Source organism: Xenia sp. Carnegie-2017, unplaced genomic scaffold (assembly GCF_021976095.1).
Source record: "Xenia sp. Carnegie-2017 unplaced genomic scaffold, XeniaSp_v1 HiC_scaffold_20, whole genome shotgun sequence".
In the NCBI taxonomy this organism is placed as follows: Eukaryota; Metazoa; Cnidaria; class Anthozoa; order Malacalcyonacea; family Xeniidae; genus Xenia; species Xenia sp. Carnegie-2017.
Window position 1 is genome coordinate 11,282,140 of NW_025813483.1, and position 21,539 is coordinate 11,303,678.

A 21,539-nucleotide genomic window follows, 5' to 3' on the forward strand; every position below is an offset into this window, starting at 1 on the left:
GGATATTCATGAACACTATCAAATTAGATCCTAAAGATAACGTATGTCAATGAAGTTAGTGATGAATGAACGTCAGACAACAAGAACAGTCTTTACAGCATCTAAAATATAAACTAAGATAACGTGTGTCGGTGTAGGTAGTGATGAATGAGCAATGGAGAACGAGAACAGTCTTTGCACTACCTAAAATATAAACTAAGATAACGTGTGTCGGTGTAGGTAGTGATGAATGAGCAATGGAGAACGAGAACAGTCTTTGCACTATCTAGAATATAAACTATCATAACATGTGTCATTGTAGGTAGTGATGAATGAAAACAGATAACGGGGACAATTTTTACACTACTTAAACTAAGATAACGTGTAGGTGGTGATGAATGAATGAGGTGAATAAAAGCAATCGTTATGACATTTATAACATTTTTCTTTTAATCGATTTAGGCGAACATGATAATTGACATAGAACGGAAAAGGTCTTTATTTCCATGGCGAAGTAGAAAAACACTCATACCTTGTTTACAGGAGAGACCCAACAAGACATACAACTTTACCCGCGCCGTTTGGGATTTTATATTTTACGGTCCTGATTTTTCTACCAATGTAGTCGATGAGAGCCGGGAAAAAATGGGAAAGAAACAAGACATGTCAGCGTTGATTGAAATGGTGAAAGAACTGCAAAGGCAGAATGCTGTTTTGCAAAAGCAGAATGCTGTTTTGCAAAATAAAATGTTAGACATTCAAAACGAGTTTACAATGGAAAGGAATCGTAGATCAATCGAGTATCTCCGAATGAGTCAAGATAAACAAAACGCTACTACTCAATTTCGAGGTAACATTTCTTATTTGTAAAAATTTTACTGAGTTTTCCACAAACACACTTCAAGTTCTCGTTCTCTGTTTTTCAAACATCACTACCTACACTGACACACGTTATCTTAGTTTATATTGTAGTTAGTGTAAAAACAGTTCTCGTTCTCTTTTGTTCATACAACACTACCTACTTTGACCTACGTTCCTTAGTTTATATTTTAGGTAATTTAAAGACTGTTCTTGTTCTTTGTTGTTTATACATCACCACCCACATTGACATACATTGTAAGTAGTGAAGAAGCTGTTGCCTTACGTACTTTTTTGATTTCTTAACTAGGTTACAGTGAGAGCATAGAAGCCTTTAATCCAGAGGAGACAAGAGCTGAGTCTAAGCGAAAAGCTTGGGGAAGAGTACAAAACGATCATAAGAAATTCGGTGTACCGAATTCAAGTGACTATGGCGTCGGTGATGATTTGCAGTATTCTGAAGGAGATTTTGACGAAGAGAGAGAAGCAAGAGAGAACGATCCCGAATTAAATGAATTAAAGAGACAGCATAGTCAAATGGATACATATGAAGATAAAGATGGGGTAGTCGTTTATGATGATGTAACAATTTCTGTGAATGAAAATGAGGCTGAAGACAGTAGACTATTTAATAATAATGATAAACTGTCAATGATTCTTCGTACTGATTCCAGTGTTGTCTGAAATGCTGAAACAGCAAATCCTTAGGAACTCATTCCACCGAGGTAACCACAATATGCTCTTATGGAAACTGTCGTCAATATTGTTAGAGATTTCCCCAAAGTGGTAGCGCATGATTTTAACAAATGTGTCATTTTGGCAGGAAGAAATTAGTTTTAATGTGTTATATTTCTAGAATACAAACCTTACTAACACCAGGACGGGCCATGGCATGATCTTTGGGTTTAGCGCAGCGTAGCAACTGGAGCTTTCTTTTTTTAAATGCATAAAAAATATTAAATAAAGGTTCCAAAACCAATTACTATCGAGACGATTTAGGTCAAGCGAAACACGCTCTCATTGTCAGCGTTATTTTCGAGGTTCTTGTCTGTGTGTCAATAATCCGCCCTTGTATTTTTGCGTTGGATGAAGCACTCTATTAAAATGCTTAAATCAAAGAGATTAAATAGAAATTCCAGAGCAATTTAATATCGTGATGATTTACCTCAAGTGAAGTACGCCTGGCTTCGGTGCAATTGACTGCGGGCTCAAATTACATTTGCCAAAATTTTTCGCAAAATTAAGAAAATAGAAAAAGTACATAACGTGTTATCTTCTAAGCTGCACATCGCTCTCTACTTCACGTTTCTCCTTCACATCTCTTTTTCACGATTTTTCATTCACATCTTTTCTTCACGTTTCTATTATTTACCAGCGTCACTTGTTTTCTCTCTTTCACGTTGATAGTAGTGGACTTTTGGTCAGGCGTTGAATGTTTCGTGGAAACAGGCAGGATTCGCACCGGAACATCGAGTGGAGTTGGCATGGAAAAAATTCGGACCTTGTACATATTTTTTGTCTTCATTTTTATACAAAAGCTGCGGATATTTCTTGTAAGGAATATGAAACGCCTTCATGTATTTAGTCTATTTTATGCGATTTGCTTCTTTAGTTCTTGCTATTCAAAAAATGCTTGTCTTCTACGTTAATCTACATTTATTTTAGGTTGTCTTACCATGAATTTCAATAAAAAATAATTTGCATTAGGAAATCCATGGTAAGCTATGTCAGAAATGACCATCGTGTCTGATCGCCTGCTAACACCACAAAAATTAAATAAAAATGATCGAAGAATTTATGTGAGCTCGTTGCTCACCTAACGAGCGGAACCAATTGTAATTATATAGTCTATATTTGCGCAGCCGCAAAAGTTCTATTTCACTATTTCTATAATTGAATAACAATCTTCAAGTTCATAGTGATAAACAATCGTTTCCAACACGTCTCGACCTTTATGAGAAGTTTCAAAACTGACGTCACCAACATCATAATGCCCAAACTCATATTTGCGTTATTTAATGCTTTAATGTTTTGCGTATTATCACAGAAAAATGGTTAATTGTCATTTGCATTTTACGTTTATCAATGAAGGGAGAGCACAGTTCTTTTGTTTGGCAACAATACGTTTTGTTTTTAAGAATTAGATTTGATAGATATCCGATAATTTGTTCAAGTACGAACAATTCATGTGGAACAAATACATATAGTGATATGCTTAACTCCATGTATAAAGGTACTATTCACTTCAAGTTTTGCCTCATACAAGTCACGAGGCGTCACGGAAAGCAGATGTTGCTCATATAAGATGGAACAAGACTATACACATAGGCGACAAGTATAAAGATTTTTGATGTGCAGAGCAAAATAAAGTTGTTGGCTTCAACTGTCATCGACGACAAGTTACCGAAAGACGTTTCATTTGATTGCCGATGTATTTGAATGTTTTGATGAGAAAATCAAGACCGCCAACATCTGAATGCAACTGAACAAGAATTGGAATCTTTAAGTTTGAAGAAACTTTTTGAGAACATAGAAAAATCCAGTTGAAAATACGCTCGTAAGACTGAAGTCGCTACAAATGAAAAAAGGAAAAGATTGGTTAGTGTTTTCAACACTACTTGGTAATAGCCAATAATTTTGGCATCATGCGATCAACAGCAAGAGGATTTTCCCCATATTTGTAAGAAAATTCGGTTGTTAAGATAACAAGAACAGAGGAGAAACTAATTCAAGTGAGTACAAATGTAAGTAACTACACTGACGTTAAATAACTATTTGCTTCTTGATTCTATTGTTCTTGTGAAAATCTCAATGGTTTATATTGATGATGCTGATTTTTAGTTTGTTTCTTCAATGTCACATTATTCATTACTGAATATATGCAATGAATATAAGTACACTGAATTTGTTTTTGTGAAAGGTGATAAGCTACTAAGGAGCCAATCACAATAAAAAATTATAGTCATGACGTCAATTAAAGAAATGTTAGCTAACATATATAAACTCGTGTGTTTTCACTTTAATGGAAAATTACTAACTTTAACGTTATAGAAAGAAAGGTAAATCTGTCTTTTTAATGATGATATAAAGAAGTATGAGTTGCGTGGAATAATCAACTAGTCTTAGTGCAGGCCTCGAAATATGAAAGCTTTCACTGCAATTTTCGTTGACCACGAGTTAAGCCTGTGATCGTTCGAAAGTTCTTGTTGCATCGTTCAAACTCAACTGACTGAAGCTTTTCGTGCAATGTAGGTGACTGTTCTACCATTTGGATTGTCAAACAGAAAACATATTGCAATTTTCTCATTCTCAATATATCTGATTAAGAATTAAAATCGCAAACTAACGTCATATTCATCATAAAATCTTGTACATGTGTTTCATATTTTCTTATGTCGTAGATCCCACATGGATGGAGTTGTGAAAGTGCCCTTACCACCTGTGCCATTCACTTCAATTACTCTTACTAGTTTCTCGTTGCTTATGTGTCATGGTGATTCATGGCCAAGAATGTTTATCTGTAGTTTGGATTCTCTGTTGATGTCAGTTGTTTGTGCATATAATGATGATGGGCCCCATTGTTATATGCGCCCACCTAAGGTGGTCAGCTGATACTCATAGAAGATCAACTCTGCGCTAAGCATTCTTTAAGTGATGATATAACTGGGGTATTGAAGTGATTCCTTTTCCTTCGCTTGAAGTTGCCATAAGAGTGCATTGTAAATTGTAATCTGTCGAAATGGCGATTCATGATTTCACTAGCTACTTTGTTGGTTAACGATGTTGAGTACTTTGTTTATGGAATGGTATAAAGGTATCGAATGAACATCGATTTGTGGCATATGTACGTATGAACATAATATTGAAATGACTGGACTAAAAAATCGAAATATGTTCTACGAAGATGGAAAACACGATTCACGTCTTGTGGTTTGTAAGTTGAGTAGATAAGTGTTGTATGAGTATATGCATGAGATAGTTAAAAAGGATCCTGATGGTCTATTTTTAAAATTTGAGCCTTAATCATGAATAACACACAAATTAAATAAAAACAGTCGGTTTTTCATGACAAAATTTGTCAATTTTTGCTTGTCAACGAAAGATGTCACTTGCTGTGAGAAAACAGCTGGCTTTCATTCACTACTTTTTGATAATTACATTTAACGTTCATAACGAAAATTGCAATTGCAGCTAGAGGTCATTGAATTTCGAAGATAAAAATGTTACCATATATTTCTAAGACATACACGCAAAAACTGCGCGGTGAAAAAAATAGGAAGAGACTGACTAAGTCGCCTGGATCAGACTGACCAGGACACGCTTCGAAATCAGGTATAAAAGTTTTTTGTTCTTTTCAATATATTTAATATCTGTTCTTGATCATTCATTTTGCTGATATTTACTACGTGTTTTTTTGTAAAGTGGCTTTTTCTGTAGGCCTACTAACTGGACAATTAATGAACGACCAAGTCGGACAGAAGCACCAAGAAACAAGCGTCCTTGTAGAGAGAATCACACTTTTCTTATGCAAAATGTTCATCAGTATAACGCATTTTCAAGTAAAACCGTTTAAAACTAAATTTTCACAATTGTTAAATTTTCTGACAAAACACGTGAGTGAAAGCCAGCTGTTAATGAAGGTGTTTATGTAGCAACATAGAATTTTTCAATGAAGTCTAGTAGACGTCAAAAATGATTTTTATGCAAGTCATGACGTCACTTTGGTCATTTCATTTTTTCATTGTTATTGACAGGTAAATGGTCAGGTCGTACGTACTGAATAATTTTTCATATAATTTTATGGCATGCTTTTAATTTTCATTTTTCGTCTATTTATTAAAATCTTTGTTAACATTCTGCGCTCTTTTAAACGAAAGTTTGCGTTTCTTTTGTTGAACGCAAAATATTTGCTGTGTCAATAGGGTAGTCGGTCCGCTTTTTTGTCGCTCTGTAAATTTAAATTTTTTATACGACTATATAGGATGTACGATCTGAATACGCTGCAGCATGTTAAAATAGATCATCGGGATCATTGAAATCAACAAAAATAGGAAACATCTTAAAACTACAAAAATTTAAGGAAATTTTTCTAAATTTTTGATCTTTTCTATTATTGGAGGGTTTTTTCCCGGATCCGCCAGTTTTCCCTCCCATTTCGTTTTGTTTTGGAAAAAAAACAGTGAAAAAAAACATTCGGAGTCAAGCGAAGCATTTGGTAATAACATTTATTTATTTCAGCTATCAGGTATATTGACGTTTCCTTTTTAATTTCTTGGCCTTTGGGTACATCTCCCAAAACACTGCGTTTATTAAATACAATGGCATACATTCAAAAAAACTTATGGTCCTTTATGAAAAAATCACAGTTATGCACGCAATCATAACTATAATCACATTACCCGCCAATGTCCTCTATAAACCTTGAAATAACCATGATGATCCACATGGTATACGTGCCAAATCCACCATCCACGATAAAAGTCAGTCGTCAAATTTTGACACACTTGCCCTGAAATAGTATTATCGACATAGTCACATAGCTCTAATCAAAAGAAAGAAGTATTCTTTCTGATGTGCCTAATTAGAGCGTTTCGAAGGTTTGCTTTTAAGGTTGGTTATTGAAAGAAAAAACTTGTCTATTTTCAGTATTTACTGAGAAACTGATTACCACACACAATCTCTGATGAATTTCGTATATATTCAAACAAAATTTTTAGCAGAGATTAATGTTTCGTATTTTTGAACAAAAAATTACACGAGATGTAAAACAGCCCAAAGTTTATTGAAATAAGCCTTGCCAACACAATGTTTAAAGTTAAAGGCACACACATGTACAAAATGTTTGACTGCCGATCTATCGTTCATATCACGCCAATTAACATTCACCACCACCAGACCTGTCTTGAAGTAAGATTAGCAAATCCAAAATAAATTGCAATGTATAGCTTGAACACGAAACCACTCAGCTATACCTATAGCAATGTTTGCCTAGCACTTCCCCTTGCGATAGTAACTTCTGTTCATAATTTTTAATTATAGCTTGGGAGAGGTGTCGAATGAAGGGAAGAATATGAAGTTACAAAAGTGACAAGTGGGAATGTCATTATAGTTTCATACCATTGTATATTTAGCGTTTTCATTTATATAAAGAAACATTTTGAAAAAAAGAACTTGTTCCTTGAACAGAAAACCTTGCTATATTCTTCTTTATCGATAGATAAGCAAATTATTAGTATTACAAGTATCGTACCTTGTTTATATGTCATATTATGTCACATAGTGACACATACACACACACACGGTAAATTATAGCTGCATTGTACTCTTCGAAATTAATTGTAAACGGTTAGCAACATGAGTCAGGTATGCGTCTACGAGCTCTCACCCAATGATAGAGGCTGGCTACGTCACTGTTATAATTAAATGAACTGTTGGAATTGTTTAACTGGATTGTAAAGAGAGCCAGGAGTCTTTACTGAAGAACAAAGAGAATGAACCAACCAAAACATTTTCGCCGTTTTTTCCGGGAATCGAAAAGGCAATACAGTCGTATGAATTCAGAAGATCTGATGCCAAAATCAGGAGGATAACAGATATTAAATAATAGCAATTCGTAATTTCTAAACATAAATACTTACGTGTCTTATTTATACATGAAAAATTTCTCAATTCTGAATGGTTTAGAGCAGGGCAATTTTTAGTAAATACCAGTGTAGATTTGTATTAATAACTTGCCGGCTGAAATACATACGATGAAGTTCATCAACAGAATTAAGGAATTTCTTTATGTATATTACTGATAATCAATAGTTTCATCATAGTTTCTAATGCGATTTGCAAAAAACTTGCTAAAAAATTGAATGTGGTAATTATTGACTGTGCGTGGGGCTGTATGTTTGTAAAGGTAAGAAATCATTGATTTAGTTTAAAACTGCCAACACTGAACCAAAATGCATCTTTTTTCTTTTGTTATAGGTAGCGAACTTATCTTACTTTGAAAAAATGTGAGCGATTCTAATTCAAACAAGTTTGCACAGGAGCGTAAGACTTTAATTACGCTATGTCGTTCACGTTCATCTACATATGACCATATAAAGTAAAAAATTTTTAGGATAATTGTTTTTGAAAATAGTTCTAAATATAGCAAATACCATTGTTAATGGTAAAAGATTAAAACAAATCAGTTCAATTATTAAGACTATACATGCAATAAGAAAGACACCTTTTCAATATGAACATAATATTAACATAATACTTTTAAAAAGCCATCACAATAATAAAATAGAGAAGGATTTATTAATTACGTTTCGTCTTTAACTTAAGACATCTTCAGATTAATGAGTTAATATATATACACGAGGTTATTAACTCATTAATCTGAAGATGTAATCTTAAGTCAAGACGAAACAATATCTATTATTATTGTGATAACTAAAAAGTATATAATAATATTCATATTAATCTTTCCGCCTGAGCAAATCTCTGGCCACGATTTTAAAAGACACCTTTATTTTTCAAAGGATTTATGCATAAAAGTTTTAGTGAACGGTACAGTGTAGTTGGTGCAAGTAATGAAACCCAAACAAGAAGAAAACGCGGTGTATACGTTACAAGATAATTGCGTGGGTTGGCAGTTCTTATGAAGCTATGTAAAGGCAACTCTTAACTTTTATTTACATGTCTGCAGTCTTTTATACTGCCTCTTGTATTCTTACATATAAAAGTCAGTATCATACATTGGTGTTATGTTTTTCCTATGAACCTGAACATAACTTAGAAATTTACTTTATGATGCTACTGCAAATTATTTCACTATTCTTTCGTTAGGGTCGTAATGCATTTCGCTCTTTATTTAGTATATTCAGTTCAAGAAAGGTCATTATGTCTTGCACAGCACCGTAACTTCCAGAAATTTGTTTGCTAGAAGAAATCCCATTGTTTATAAACATTCAATAATGATTTGAAGCTACGTGATGTTCACATTTTTGCGTGGTCATCAATAAATACCCTCATTTGTAATGCGTTATTACATTGTATAAAATGTAAATTATTGACTGTGTTTCGGTGGCTTTAAGTTAATTTATAAATATTGCTGTCACTAGTTTGTTTTGAATCGAACAGCGTCTATGTTCGTTAAAACTTTCTTTCAGAACTTGACGAATTTATTTCACTTGTGCAGAAAGGATTGGAAAAATTAGCTGTATTGTAGATCACCTAAAATTATTGACCGTACTACGTATGTGACTAAATGTTATTTTTACTGATGCGATCAACATAAAACTCGACCAAACTGCATCTTTTGTTTTTTATAGTTTGCATACATCTCGGGTGTAAAACTGATCTGGACGATTTCTTTTAATCCAGGTGTGTAAGACTTTATCTACCCTGTTGAGTATGTGTGTACGTATGATCTAATTTAAAGCTCCTTACATACGAACAAATTTTCTGTGACAAATACTCGCATGCCCGTGTGTACGGGCAATAAAATCTTTACGTCAAATTTTTATGTGGCGAATTTCCTTTGATCGTCTGTACTTATCAACGTATCACATTTGGTTGATTTGTCTTATTATATTTGCAGACCTTACATACGAACAAAAACAGTCATGTTAGCAAATTTTCTATGACAAATGCATTTGTTGTGCGTTAGCTACTTTTAAAGCCATGCTGTGATTTTGATTTGATTTCTTTACTTAAATATTTCATTTCAAACAGCGTTCAATCTTATCTTCTTTTATGAAGTTGATGCATTTATATAGCGGCTTGTATGTGTGGAAGATGCTTATTGAATATCTATATTTATTTTTCTGAGGTGTGAATTTAACTCTGAGGTTAAAAAATTTTTCTGCACGAGAAAAAATTCATGAAGACAGAGACATGCTTTCATCTTATTGCATGCATCGTATTTCTAGAGACTTCCTTTTGTGTGGAAGAAGCACGAATTCAAGATGTTGTCGCGCTTTATAAAAAAATCTTTAATGTAAAAGTATTTGTATATTCTGTGTCGAGGACCTTGATTTAATGGTTCGGCAAACATTGATTATTCAAGGCTACTTTCTACATTTTGTTGAATTGTAAAAAAAATTCCGCAATTTGAACGTGCTTGCTTGAAGTAAAAGGCCATCAAGTTTATTGTCTTTTGTCAAGATCAACAACTGTTCGACTATTTTAAGAATGTTGTGTACATTGCTTGCGCAAGATATAATTTTCTAGTGAATATTAATTATTGACTATTTGAGCAAGGGGAGAAGGCTGTATGTCTATAATGTTGCTGTCATTGATTGGTTTACACTAACTGCTCACACTGAACTTAACTGTTTGTGTTGTTTGTTAAAGATTGCAAACTTGTTGGTGGTTTGAAACTGACCGGAACAATTTCTGTTATTAAGTGCTATTATACAGGTGCGTAAGCCTAGAGATTAAATAAGCCAAATTTGAAAAGTAAACCAAAGAGAATTTTGATTTTAAATGAGCCTAAGTGAGAAAAAAGCCAAATTTGGCTCAAAATATTAAACAAACTGGCAACCTTGAGCAGCCATATTTTTATTTTTACATATTGCTTGTAATATGACATAAATATGATGTTTTTTTAGTGTAAGTAAATATCAAGGGTGTTACTGTTAATAATCAGAAGACAAAAGTATATTCGGTGTTTCTCTTTTCACTTTGCCTATCTTGCCATCTTGTCGAAAGGCTGTAGCTACCAGCAAAGTTAATACAGTAAAAAATAAATGGAAACATTAAATGCTGACTCGTTTGAGTACTAGCATGATGGCCAAGAGGTGAATTTATTATGCTGTAGAGTTTGCACAAAAAAAAGAGGATAGAATTACATGCGCAAAAAATTTCTCATACATTTGTAACTGGATCAGCGGTTGTAAAGAAAAACGCTGTCGTAAATATAATCAAATTAGCAATTAGCGCTGTATAATAATCAGCCTAATATCAATTTCATTATTTTTGTCAAAAAAAATTGCACATCGTTTTTTTTTTCAACTAATTCGCACACTGCTATTCTTATCATTTGTTTGTTTACACATTTTTCAACCACCTTATTCCTGATTCCTCTTTTTGTTCAATGATATCTTTGTGAATAGATATTCTACACAAAGAGCTAAGCCGACCTGACCCTATTCTATTGCTCAAATAGCTTTTACCCTTTTCAAGCAGGAAAACGACATATCTACTGACTACTTTCCACTGCCAAGACACCATTCAATTTTAACAAATTTGCCACTTGATGTAAACTTGACTGGAGATTAAATTTGTAGATGTATTTAAGCACCTCATTACTGCACTCTTTGTGAAAGTCCTTGTCGTTGTAAATGAAGGAAAGTTGACTCTCCAAAGTTTGGATGTCAAAAAGAGGACTATACTTATCTTCGAGAAGATTTAAATTCTCCTGTGGAACTATGCCCTTCCATGTAGTAAATAGTTTAGGATTTACAAGATCTAAAAACTCGAACTGGTTTATATCTTGAAATCTTTCACTTAATATGCCTTTAATGGAATCAATAATCTTAAAATAAAGCTGTTTGTAATTGTATGTACTATCTGCTCTGGTTGCTGGTGGGCTTACTTTTCTAGTGCAGTTTGATAAAACTCGGTAAAAGCTTGATCTGTGCGAAGTGATGCGATAAACTGCTTGAAATTGTTAATCTTGCTTATACAATAATTAAAATGGGTTTCCCTATTTTGAAGAATGGAATACAAAATTGCGGACTTTTCTAAAATCCTGTAAAAAACACACACTAGAAAACAAAAGAGAAAGCTATCAAGATAATGCAGTAAGCCACTTATTTTACTTAATCACTCATCATCCCATTCAGCTGGTTGTTCAAGTACCCCCTCAAAAAGATCTAAAAGTTTTTCATAGTTTTTGTGCAATACAATCTAGAGCGATAATACCATCTTGTTTCACCAGGGGCAGGAAACTCAAGGTTGTTATATGTGAGAAAAGCTTTTCTTTTTGGGGCATTGCTTGTAAATGTGAGAGTTATTTACAAAGGACAAACAGCAGTTGATACTGGAGGGTCGCCGGGCAGTTTTATAAATTTGCTCAATAAAGTGAGTGAAATATTTTTTGAAGGTGATGCCTACCAAAGTCCAGTATATAATGCTGGTGTTGTTGCATCAGGAATTATGAAATATATCGGAACAATTATTGTCCATAGTATTTTGCAAGGTGGACCTGGTTTTCCGATATTCAATCCTTGTACAAATATTTTCAATTGGTAATTTTGAACTGGCTATGAGAACTGCAAACACTGGAATATGTACTGCACACATAAAGAATTTCCTCGATCAGATGATACACTGCTATATACCCAGTACACATTGTTTTGCATGGTTTAAGCAAAAACTATAAAACCTCAGTCTTAACTGATAATCAATAGTATAGCAGGTCATTCATGGTAAACAAAGCAACTGTAAGAGATTACATAGGGTTGAGTAAATATCAGGATGCAGTGCTTAATCGGTTCTCAGTATTTAAAATAGCTGATACATTACTTTTGTTAACCTGTCAAGCTACAAAAGTCCTCTTAAACAAGTTAAGGCGCATTGGGTTAAAAAAAGTAAAGTAAAATGTCAGGGCGCACCGCACTGCCACCTGATATATCAAACCATTGAGCATCAATGCATATAAGTTTGACAAATAATTTCAATTGTCTTATTGACAAATAATTTCAATTGTATTATAATTTCAATTTTACTAAGTTGTTTATATTTCAATGTACTTATTCGGAAATTTAAAAAGAGTTTGCATTGTCATCATCTCGGTCATCATCTCGTGCATTGAATTCAAATAAACCTAGAAGTCAAATTTTGATTGAGTTTAATTGCAACATGTCAGTTGCAGCGAGTGCATTGAATTCAAATAAAACTAGAAGTCGATGAAGTTTGATCAAAGTTTAACGCTTAAAACATCATTAAATATACCGAATACCTTTCAGTTTCATCAAAGTTATCAAGTCGGTATTTTTAAGTTTTACTCTACTCCTTTTCAACAGTGATTGTGCCTTCTGACAATTGAAACCACGGTTATCTATTCTCGGCTAAAAAAAGTATTGGAATAAAAAGGACTTCAGCTGATGATAAAGTTTCATATATGCTCTGCGTTATTGAAATAGTTCATATACAAGAGTTTTTAGAGCTTCATAGCATGTGAACATTATATATTCTGTTGCAATATCAAACGACCAAAGTCCACTTTCTGAAAAACACAACATATTTTTCTAATCAACAAGAACATAAATGACAAGATGTAAGCTATATTCACTATCATGTTTCTTTAGGCTGTAACAAAGACAGAACATTTTTGTTGGCCAAAAGTACTTGTGAGTTTAAGGTATGTATTCTATAAATCCCTCATATCTATATATATGTAGTCTATTGTGGATGACCGATGAACCAATAAATTCACTAAAGCATAAAATGCATCAGTTGATTTGGAAGACATTAAATTTCATTGCCAAGAGCTACAGAGCCAAAGCAACAGTTAAATTTATAATTTTTCTTACAGATCTTGGTCAAGTAAAAGAACACGCAGTAAGGAGTTTATTAATTATGCTTTAAGTTGTACAATGATTAAAAAAAAATTCATCACCAAGAAGCATTATTTGCTTACACAATGAACACCTCTCTCAACGATAAATGTATCATACGAGAATCAAAGAAAACCGTGTTTTTGATTGTAGAAATTTGACAACCTACAGCGGACAGTGATTAACGCGACAATTCTATTACAAGAAAGTTGAAATTGTGAAAAACGATTGAAATAACAGCTGAATTAACTTTGGTGTTAGAGAAAGGTATTTACTTCCGTCTTCAATAGTTTTAAGATGTATTATTTATTTTTTATTCATAAATGGTGAAGATATTGAATGAACGGATGATGGCTGTATGATAGTTCAGTTTAACTTTAATTTGGGTGACATCGTGACAGGACAAAAACAAGGAGAAATATGACGCTTAGAAAAAAAAGAAAGATATACTTAAGTATGTTTAACATTGGGTGTTTAGAGAGGGTTCAAACTTAGGTATGAGAAGGCTTTTGTGGATCATTTACTCGTAAGTGTCAGAGAAAGAAAGAATATTGAGAAATCGTGAAAATCAGTGAAAGAAGATGTGGTGTTTATGGGAAAATATACAGGAAAGTGATGGACAAAAGGAGGGTTTTCGTGTAGATTCTCTGATACTCTGGGATTTTCCAGGGCTGTAACATAGGTCATAAGATTAGGAAGGGGTGAGGACGTCGCTTGCATGAATAAAGTGCCCTGTATGTAATTTGCACGACAAAAAGGCGTGGTATAATTTTGTATATTATCAAAGAGATTACTAAGTTCAAAAATTCGTTTCGATTTTCCAGTCATGTTTGCGAGATTACACAATTCACTCATAACTTATATTATATAAGATTTAATTCAAGTTGTTCAGACATTATTATACGAGAATTATTTAATTGTTGGGGATCAAAATTTGTTCAAAAAACAGCGAATAATTACAAGCTTGGATACGACTTGCTTTATCGGAAAGATGCCCTCAAATAATTCTATCGAACTCCAATAATACTAAAAGTCAAAGTTTAATGGAGTTTAATTGCAACATGTCAGTTGCAGTGAGTGGATATTTTTAAATTTCAACACGAATCCCTTTGTTATCAGTCACTAACTGATGAAACCACATGTGGAACATCTTTAATTTCCTTATATTTGAATGCACAATGCATCTTCTCTAAACTAAATTACACTCATTTTCCCTCAACCACGGACTTGTACCGATGGATAAAATTTCATTTACGCTTTACCTTGTGAAAATAGTTAAGATGTGCCATAATTAGCAATGCACAAGGTCTTTAAATGATGTATTTTGTGCGCATTTTATATTCTGTTGCGATGCTCAACAACTTAAATCGATGCACACATTAAAATACAAATGGCTTTTTCTGCTTTATAAAATCAGTTGCGGTAACAGTGTTCACCGTCGTGTTTGTGAGATATGTCTAATCCTGTTTTGTCAGCCAAAGAGAACTCATACGTTTTAAAGGTGTTGTCTACAAATATATGCAATTCGTAGGCAATCAATTGTTGATGACAGTTGAACCGATAAATGCACAAATTCATTAAATATATCAAAAGTTTCGAATCAATTATATATTGAAATTAATGCTGAGAGCTTAACTTGAACTGCAACAAAGTGAACAGTATAGTTAAACATTTTTTATTTGTTTTGGCCGAGTTAAAAGACCCATATAATAAAAATGTACGGATGAACTATGTTTTAAATTTTATATGACTGTCTCGTGGAATGACTAAACTGTGTTTCATTGTAGAAAACCTTTTATTGAAAAGGTAAAACACCGTAAAGAAGACGATAATTTCCTTCCGTCTTCAACAATTTTGAGATTTTTTAGAGACGAGCGGAATTATTGAACGCCTAAAAGCAGTTGCATTAACTGTTTGACCTGTCTGAATGATTTGTTGTGATCAATTTATTTTTGCAATTATATGAAGAACAGGCATGACAAGAGATCCGTCAAATCCTTTTGAAAATCGTAGAATGACTTCTTTTTACCATTGGCGTAGCCAGGAAAAATAGTAACTCCCGCCCACCTCCACAAGGGGGTCTGGGGAGAAATTTTGAATTCCAGAGCCTTGGAAACAGCATTTCCTGCGATTTGGAGGGCAAATTATTTGTTGTACAATAAGTTGTAAAAACAATAAGTTTTTATTAGCTGCATTCTTAATGTAGCAATCGTCGAAACTGAAAATAGTTAAAAAAGTACTATAAAGGTGGCTCAGAGAAACGTTACGCAGGAGACAATTGTCCCCTAAAACATAGTGAATCGAACTCATCAATGCCCCTGAATAGCAGAAGAAATAACATAGTATACGACACTTCCTAAAATGCATAGGTAGAGGTTGTTCTTAGCATTCCACTTTTTAGTTTACACTTATTTAGCACAAAAAATAACATAGTATACGACACTTCCTAAAATGCATAGGTAGAGGTTGTTCTTAGCATTCCACTTTTTAGTTTACACTTATTTAGATTGGGGCAGGTAGACAGGGATGGCTTTATTCTTTAAAGTCAAGCTTCATTTTCTAATTGAAGTACCATGCAATATAAAAATAAATATAAAAAAAAATACTATACCACAGTGTGCGAATTAACGGTGTGCAATGTGTAATTTGCAAATCGTTTTGGCTAAAATGAAAACAAATTGCTTATCACTTTTTCAAACAATATGCAAAAAAAGTCGTTATTGATTATTACCACATAAATTGAAAAAGGTTTTCAAGTTTAATCTTTACTGATCTTTACTTTACAAACGAGTGGGCTGCATGACATTAAAATCTTAGGCCGTGTCGACACAATGTCATCAAATTAAAAGATGTTGTCACTTTGAGACTGGTAAGTCTGAAACACTCAACATACATGGTGCTTATATGCTTATGACAATAGTGGTGTAATACATTATTAATGTCAATTTTTGCATTTGCGTTGTTTTGTACACTGTTACGTACTGTTTTTGGCATCATAGCTATTTTAAATATTTTCGATAAAATCAGGAAAAAGTTTCATTTTGACTCTTAAAAAAAGACAAAAAAAACTTAAATAAGCCAAATTTGAAAAATAAACCAAAGGGAATTTTGATTTTAAATGAGCCTAACGTGAGAAAAAAGAAGCCAAATTTGGCTCAAAATATTAAGGCAAATTGGCAACCTTGAGCAGCCATATTTTTTATTTTTACATATTGCTTGTAATATAACATAAATATGATGTTTTTTTAGTGTAAGTAAACATCAAGGATGTTACTGTTAATAATCAGAAGACAAAAGTATATTCAGTGTTTCTCTTTTCACTTTGTCTATCTTGCCATCTTGTCGAAAGGTTGTAGCTACCAGCAAAGTTAATACAGTAAAAAATAAATGGAAACATTAAATGCTGACTCGCTTGAGTACTAGGATGATGGCCAATAGGTGAATTTATTGTGCTGTAAAATTTGCACAAAAAAAAGAGGATAGAATTACATGCGCAAAAAATTTCTCATAGATTTGTAACTGGATCAGCGGTTGTAAAGAAAAACGCTGTCGTAAATATAATCAAATTAGCAATTAGCGCTGTATAATAATCAGCCTAATATCAATTTCATTATTTTTGTCAAAAAAAATTGCACATCGTTTTTTTTTTCAACTAATTCGCACACTGCTATTCTTATCATTTGTTTGTTTACACATTTTTCAACCACCTTATTCCTGATTCCTCTTTTTGTTCAATGATATCTTTGTGAATAGATATTCTACACAAAGAGCTAAGCCGACCTTGACCTATTCTATTGCTCAAATAGCTTTTTACCCTTTTCAAGCAGGAAAACGACATATCTACTGACGCCCTTGCCACTGCCAAGACACCATTCAATTTTAACAAATTTGCCACTTGATGTAAACTTGACTGGAGATTAAATTTGTAGATGTATTTAAGCACCTCATTACTGCACTCTTTGTGAAAGTCCTTGTCGTTGTAAATGAAGGAAAGTTGACTCTCCAAAGTTTGGATGTCAAAAAGAGGACTATACTTATCTTCGAGAAGATTTAAATTCTCCTGTGGAACTATGCCCTTCCATGTAGTAAATAGTTTAGGATTTACAAGATCTAAAAACTCGAACTGGTTTATATCTTGAAATCTTTCACTTAATATGCCTTTAATGGAATCAATAATCTTAAAATAAAGCTGTTTGTAATTGTATGTACTATCTGCTCTGGTTGCTGGTGGGCTTACTTTTTCTAGTGCAGTTTGATAAAACTCGGTAAAAGCTTGATCTGTGCGAAGTGATGCGATAAACTGCTTGAAATTGTTAATCTTGCTTATACAATAATTAAAATGGGTTTCCCTATTTTGAAGAATGGAATACAAAATTGCGGACTTTTCTAAAATCCTGTAAAAAACACACACTAGAAAACAAAAGAGCTATCAAGATAATGCAGTAAGCCACTTATTTTACTTAATCACTCATCATCCCATTCAGCTGGTTGTTCAAGTACCCCCTCAAAAAGATCTAAAAGTTTTTCATAGTTTTTGTGCAATACAATCTAGAGCGATAATACCATCTTGTTTCACCAGGGGCAGGAAACTCAAGGTTGTTATATGTGAGAAAAGCATTGCTTGTAAATGTGAGAGTTATTTACAAAGGACAAACAGCAGTTGATACTGGAGGGGTCGCCGGGCAGTTTTTTATAAATTTGCTCAATAAAGTGAGTGAAATATTTTTTGAAGGTGATGCCTACCAAAGTCCAGTATATAATGCTGGTGTTGTTGCATCAGGAATTATGAAATATATCGGAACAATTATTGTCCATAGTATTTTGCAAAGGTGGACCTGGTTTTCCGATATTCAATCCTTGTACAAATATTTTTCAATTGGTAATTTTGAACTGGCTATGAGAACTGCAAACACTGGAATATGTACTGCACACATAAAGAATTTCCTCGATCAGATGATACACTGCTATATACCCAGTACACATTGTTTTGCATGGTTTAAGCAAAAACTATAAAACCTCAGTCTTAACTGATAATCAATAGTATAGCAGGTCATTCATGGTAAACAAAGCAACTGTAAGAGATTACATAGGGTTGAGTAAATATCAGGATGCAGTGCTTAATCGGTTCTCAGTATTTAAAATAGCTGATACATTACTTTTGTTAACCTGTCAAGCTACAAAAGTCCTCTTAAACAAGTTAAGGCGCATTGGGTTAAAAAAAGTAAAGTAAAATGTCAGGGCGCACCGCGCACTGCCACCTGATATATCAAACCATTGAGCATCAATGCATATAAGTTTGACAAATAATTTCAATTGTCTTATTGACAAATAATTTCAATTGTATTATAATTTCAATTTTACTAAGTTGTTTATATTTCAATGTACTTATTCGGAAATTTAAAAAGAGTTTGCATTGTCATCATCTCGGTCATCATCTCGTGCATTGAATTCAAATAAACCTAGAAGTCAAATTTTGATTGAGTTTAATTGCAACATGTCAGTTGCAGCGAGTGCATTGAATTCAAATAAAACTAGAAGTCGATGAAGTTTGATCAAAGTTTAACGCTTAAAACATCATTAAATATACCGAATACCTTTCAGTTTCATCAAAGTTATCAAGTCGGTATTTTAAGGTTTACTCTACTCCTTTTCAACAGTGATTGTGCCTTCTGACAATTGAAACCACGGTTATCTATTCTCGGCTAAAAAAAGTATTGGAATAAAAAGGACTTCAGCTGATGATAAAGTTTCATATATGCTCTGCGTTATTGAAATAGTTCATATACAAGAGTTTTTAGAGCTTCATAGCATGTGAACATTATATATTCTGTTGCAATATCAAACGACCAAAGTCCACTTTCTGAAAAACACAACATATTTTTCTAATCAACAAGAACATAAATGACAAGATGTAAGCTATATTCACTATCATGTTTCTTTAGGCTGTAACAAAAGACAGAACATTTTTTGTTGGCCAAAAAGTACTTGTGAGTTTAAGGTATGTATTCTATAAATCCCTCATATCTATATATATGTAGTCTATTGTGGATGACCGATGAACCAATAAATTCACTAAAGCATAAAATGCATCAGTTGATTTGGAAGACATTAAATTTCATTGCCAAGAGCTACAGAGCCAAAGCAACAGTTAAATTTATAATTTTTCTTACAGATCTTGGTCAAGTAAAAGAACACGCAGTAAGGAGTTTATTAATTATGCTTTAAGTTGTACAATGATTAAAAAAAAATTCATCACCAAGAAGCATTATTTGCTTACACAATGAACACCTCTCTCAACGATAAATGTATCATACGAGAATCAAAGAAAACCGTGTTTTTGATTGTAGAAATTTGACAACCTACAGCGGACAGTGAATAGTTTATACACAAGAGTTTTTAGGGCGTCACAGCATGTGAACATTATATATTCCGTTGCAATATCAAACGACCAAAGTCCACTTTCTGAAAAACACAACATATTTTTCTAATCAACAAGAACATAAATGACAAGATGTAAGCTATATTCACTATCATGTTTCTTTAGGCTGTAACAAAAGACAGAACATTTTTTGTTGGCCAAAAAGTACTTGTGAGTTTAAGGTATGTATTCTATAAATCCCTCATATCTATATATAGGTAGTCTATTGTGGATGACCGATGAACCAATAAATTCACTAAAGCATAAAATGCATCAGTTGATTTGGAAGACATTAAATTTCATTGCCAAGAGCTACAGAGCCAAAGCAACAGTTAAATTTATAATTTTCTTACAGATCTTGGTCAAGTAAAGAACACGCAGTAAGGTTTATTAATTATGCTTTAAGTTGTACAATGATTAAAAAAATTCATCACCAAGAAGCATTATTTGCTTACACAATGAACACCTCTCTCAACGATAAATGTATCATACGAGAATCAAAGAAACCGTGTTTTTGATTGTAGAAATTTGACAACCTACAGCGGACAGTGATTAACGCGACAATTCTATTACAAGAAAGTTGAAATTGTGAAAAACGATTGAAATAACAGCTGAATTAACTTTGGTGTTAGAAAGGTATTTACTTCCGTCTTCAATAGTTTTAAGATGTATTATTTATTTTTATTCATAAATGGTGAAGATATTGAATGAACGGATGATGGCTGTATGATAGTTCAGTTTAACTTTAATTTGGGTGACATCGTGACAGGACAAAACAAGGAGAAATATGACGCTTAGAAAAAAAGATATACTTAAGTATGTTTAACATTGGGTGTTTAGAGAGGTTCAAACTTAGGTATGAGAAGGCTTTTGTGGATCATTTACTCGTAAGTGTCAGAGAAAGAAAGAATATTGAGAAATCGTGAAAATCAGTGAAAGAAGATGTGGTGTTTATGGGAAAATATACAGGAAAGTGATGGACAAAAGGAGGGTTTTCGTGTAGATTCTCTGATACTCTGGGATTTTCCAGGGCTGTAACATAGGTCATAAGATTAGGAAGGGGTGAGGACGTCGCTTGCATGAATAAAGTGCCCTGTATGTAATTTGCACGACAAAAAGGCGTGGTATAATTTTGTATATTATCAATGAGACTACTAAGTTCAAAAATTCGTTTCGATTTTCCAGTCATGTTTGCGAGATTACACAATTCACTCATAACTTATATTATATAAGATTTAATTCAAGTTGTTCAGACATTATTATACGAGAATTATTTAATTGTTGGGGATCAAAATTTGTTCAAAAAAACAGCGAATAATTACAAGCTTGGATACGACTTGCTTTATCGGAAAGATGCCCTCAAATAATTCTATCGAACTCCAATAATACTAAAAGTCAAAGTTTAATGGAGTTTAATTGCAACATGTCAGTTGCAGTGAGTGGATATTTTTAAATTTCAACACGAATCCCTTTGTTATCAGTCACTAACTGATGAAACCACATGTGGAACATCTTTAATTTCCTTATATTTGAATGCACAATGCATCTTCTCTAAACTAAATTACACTCATTTTCCCTCAACCACGGACTTGTACCGATGGATAAAATTTCATTTACGCTTTACCTTGTGAAAATAGTTAAGATGTGCCATAATTAGCAATGCACAAAAGGTCTTTAAATGATGTATTTTGTGCGCATTTTATATTCTGTTGCGATGCTCAACAACTTAAATCGATGCA

At 33.2% G+C, this 21,539-nt stretch overlaps 3 protein-coding genes across 3 annotated transcripts in view; all 3 read left to right on the forward strand.

Annotated features, from left to right (window-relative positions):
* LOC124441680 (transient receptor potential cation channel subfamily A member 1-like) overlaps positions 1-1,816 on the forward strand; it is a 74,857-nt gene extending 73,041 nt beyond the window's left edge. The window contains exons 15-16 of the mRNA XM_046992147.1: positions 442-829; positions 1,148-1,816. Of these exons, the coding sequence (XP_046848103.1) occupies positions 442-829; positions 1,148-1,521 (762 nt within the window). The 3' untranslated portion in view covers positions 1,522-1,816. The remainder of the gene's footprint in view (positions 1-441; positions 830-1,147) is intronic.
* The window catches only part of LOC124441682 (transient receptor potential cation channel subfamily A member 1-like), a 40,974-nt gene that overhangs the window by 7,908 nt on the left and 11,527 nt on the right, over positions 1-21,539 (forward strand). The window lies entirely within an intron of this gene.
* On the forward strand, positions 13,257-20,384 carry LOC124441681. The gene is made up of 5 exons (XM_046992148.1): positions 13,257-13,386; positions 19,325-19,380; positions 19,555-19,580; positions 19,927-19,982; positions 20,325-20,384. Exons 1-5 carry the CDS (start codon positions 13,273-13,275, stop codon positions 20,382-20,384), a joined length of 312 nt encoding a protein of 103 aa, XP_046848104.1. The 5' UTR covers positions 13,257-13,272.